General features: G+C 52.0%; 1 protein-coding gene across 1 annotated transcript; it reads right to left on the bottom strand.

Annotated features, from left to right (window-relative positions):
• Positions 1-705: 705 nt before the first annotated feature.
• ETH_00011580 (uncharacterized protein) lies at positions 706-2,505 on the bottom strand (the record flags this gene model as incomplete). Its single annotated transcript, XM_013376540.1, has 1 exon — positions 706-2,505. The coding sequence occupies one exon, from the start codon at positions 2,503-2,505 to the stop codon at positions 706-708; it is 1,800 nt and encodes a 599-aa protein (XP_013231994.1).

The following is a 2,505-nucleotide window of genomic DNA, read 5'->3' on the forward strand; positions in this document are numbered from 1 at the left end:
TGCACTCGCATTGAGCGGATACGTCTTGCAAAGGGAGATACTGTGAATATATTGCAAGGTAGGTTGAAGAAGGAGCCGTTCCACTGTTCCATTGCTACCCACCTACGTGAGAAAGCTGTACAACAACGGACCAACACGAAAGTACCCAGCTCCAACGTTGCCTGGCAATGAAAAGCAATGACTACAGGGCAACGATACAGCCCGTTCTCCTCAAACGGTGGTAAGCTTCACAACACCAGCACGGTTCCCCTCGCCTCTTGGATATCAATGAAATCGGGTAATTCGAATGTTTGCTTAGGCCACTTGGCTCTTCCTTCATTCCAGCTTAAGAAGATGACATAGGGAAACACTGCAGTGCCTAAATTTGTCAAGGTGTTCAGGCTTGAGCTGTGCTGTTCGCAGAGTTAAGTGCTCCTGCCCGTTTGTCAGCCTTAGGCGGTCTTCACTTATTGTCCAAAGTCTGCTAGCTCCACTTCCTGGAGCGCATTTTAGTGTTCTGAGCAACCAGATATTTAAGGAGCAGGCTTCTGGCTTGCTGCACCCTTTCAAATGAGAGGCCACAGTCGACCAGCCGGCGCAGAGGTCAGAAGCAGCCCTTGCAAGACGATAACCTGATAAGGCCGACAAAATGAGCTGCTTCCAGATTGCGCAGACTCCACGGAGCATGCCACACTTAGCGATGCCATCTGGGTGCCCACTTCGTACCTACCTTTCACCTGGTTCTCCTTCAGCAATGCCGCGAAATTTTCGGGAAATTCTGTGGGCACCTGGCGCTTTTGAAGTAGTGGAGGGTGCACTTGATTGTGCTTGTTGGCTCCTTTGCAGAAAAGGAGTCTGCAAAGGAGCCGGAGGCGGCCACAGCGCATGCTGAAACGGCACCTTGTTGCAGGATGAATCACTGTTGCGGGCAATCCGTAAATCCTTCGGTTGCGTCTGAATTATCTGGGAAAGTGGCCAGCCAGATGGAAAGGAGACCAAAGGGTCCGCTTTTTTTGGAATTGCGGGAAATTGGGGAGGCAGCGGCACAGTTTTTTGCAGTAATTCTGCTGGACTGCTACCGCTTGGATAGATATGACCTGCATTGAGGGCTTCTTCAGCGTAGCCGATCAGTTTACGGTAAAGGGAACGCTCAACTGCACTACTCGGCAAGCTCGAGCCTTGGTGATGAGGAAGGCTTTGTTGAGTCCTTTCTTGGCTCTGTTGAGTCACTTCTCGGCTTCGACGAAGAACTGTGCCACTTGGGCGATGATAAGCGTGTGAGCCATCCGTCTCTCTAGAAGCGCTTCTGGCTGGCCGTCGAGAAGGTTGCCTACCCGTCTCTCTCTCTGCAGTGCGACCAGTACTTTCACAGTCTCTGCGTATCTCTGTCCGCGTTGTGTTGACGCATAGTGGTACAGGATGGGCCAGCTCTTCTAGAAGTTCCTCAAAGCCTTGCTGAGGCTGCTGCAGAATGAAATGGCAGTACGACCTTGGAACGATTGGTGAATGCCTCGAGGGACCTTCGTGCTTGAGTAGCCAGTAACGTAGGACCGGATCCCTCAGGACCTGGTTTTTGCGGATGCAGACGAGATTGGAAAGGGAGCTCAAAGCTGAGTCCAACTTCTGTGCAGCTTCTGCACTGGCAAAGCCAACTGGACTATCGATTATTTCAAATACGGGACGCACTTTCCTCATCACAGCTTCCTGCAGCTGAAGCAACTCACGTAGCTTTCGCAAGCGTTCGGGTCGAGGCAGCGGGCAAAGGTAAGGTTGTGCTAACCCAAGTTTACTCAGGGCCAGCACGAGGTAGTAATAATGACGCGGCGCCCATTTCATGCATTTTCTTGGGATGGTGAACGATACGCGTGATGCCAGCTGGAGAAGGTCTTGGGTGACGCGCTTTGAAGCGGGCTTCAAATGGCTCTCTACCACTACCGACAATGCGGAAATCTCCACGACAACCAAGCTCACAAGAAGAGAAACGGCCCTGTGACGCGCTCTCACGGGAAGGCTCAGAAGGGCAGATTCATTGGGCTTCACGAGACTCTCAAAGGAAGCTACGATGGCAGAAGCCCGCTCAAGTAACTCCGTCTCTTCTTGTCCGTCACGCCATGGCCGCATAAAGGCAGCGTTTCTAATGGATGTGCAGTCCACTGCGAAGTCATGCTCTATCGCAGCAGCAAGAATCCTGTTTCCTCCTTCATTCCATCTTCTTTTGCTGAGCTTAGACGCACAAAGTGAAATCATGTATGCCACTGCAGTGGCTGCAACAGCAAGCAGGAACACAGCTCGAGCTTTCGGCAATTGTTTGGCTCCATGCCTCGCAACTTTATATGGTGGTACATCCTCATAAGTAGCGTTATGGACTGGTAGCCTCCCCTGTGGATTCGTAAGCGTTATGCTGGTGCACGAGGAGTCTAGCCCAGCATTCCTGTTGCGCCGGAACGACTTGGCAATCGGCTTGACTAGGGCCTTCTCACTCTGCCCCTGCATTGCGGACAGTGTGACGTTTGTGTATCGGAGCAT

This window comes from Eimeria tenella, genomic scaffold (genome assembly GCF_000499545.2).
Source record: "Eimeria tenella Houghton genomic scaffold, Eth_scaff37, whole genome shotgun sequence".
Lineage (NCBI taxonomy): Eukaryota > Apicomplexa > Conoidasida > Eucoccidiorida > Eimeriidae > Eimeria > Eimeria tenella.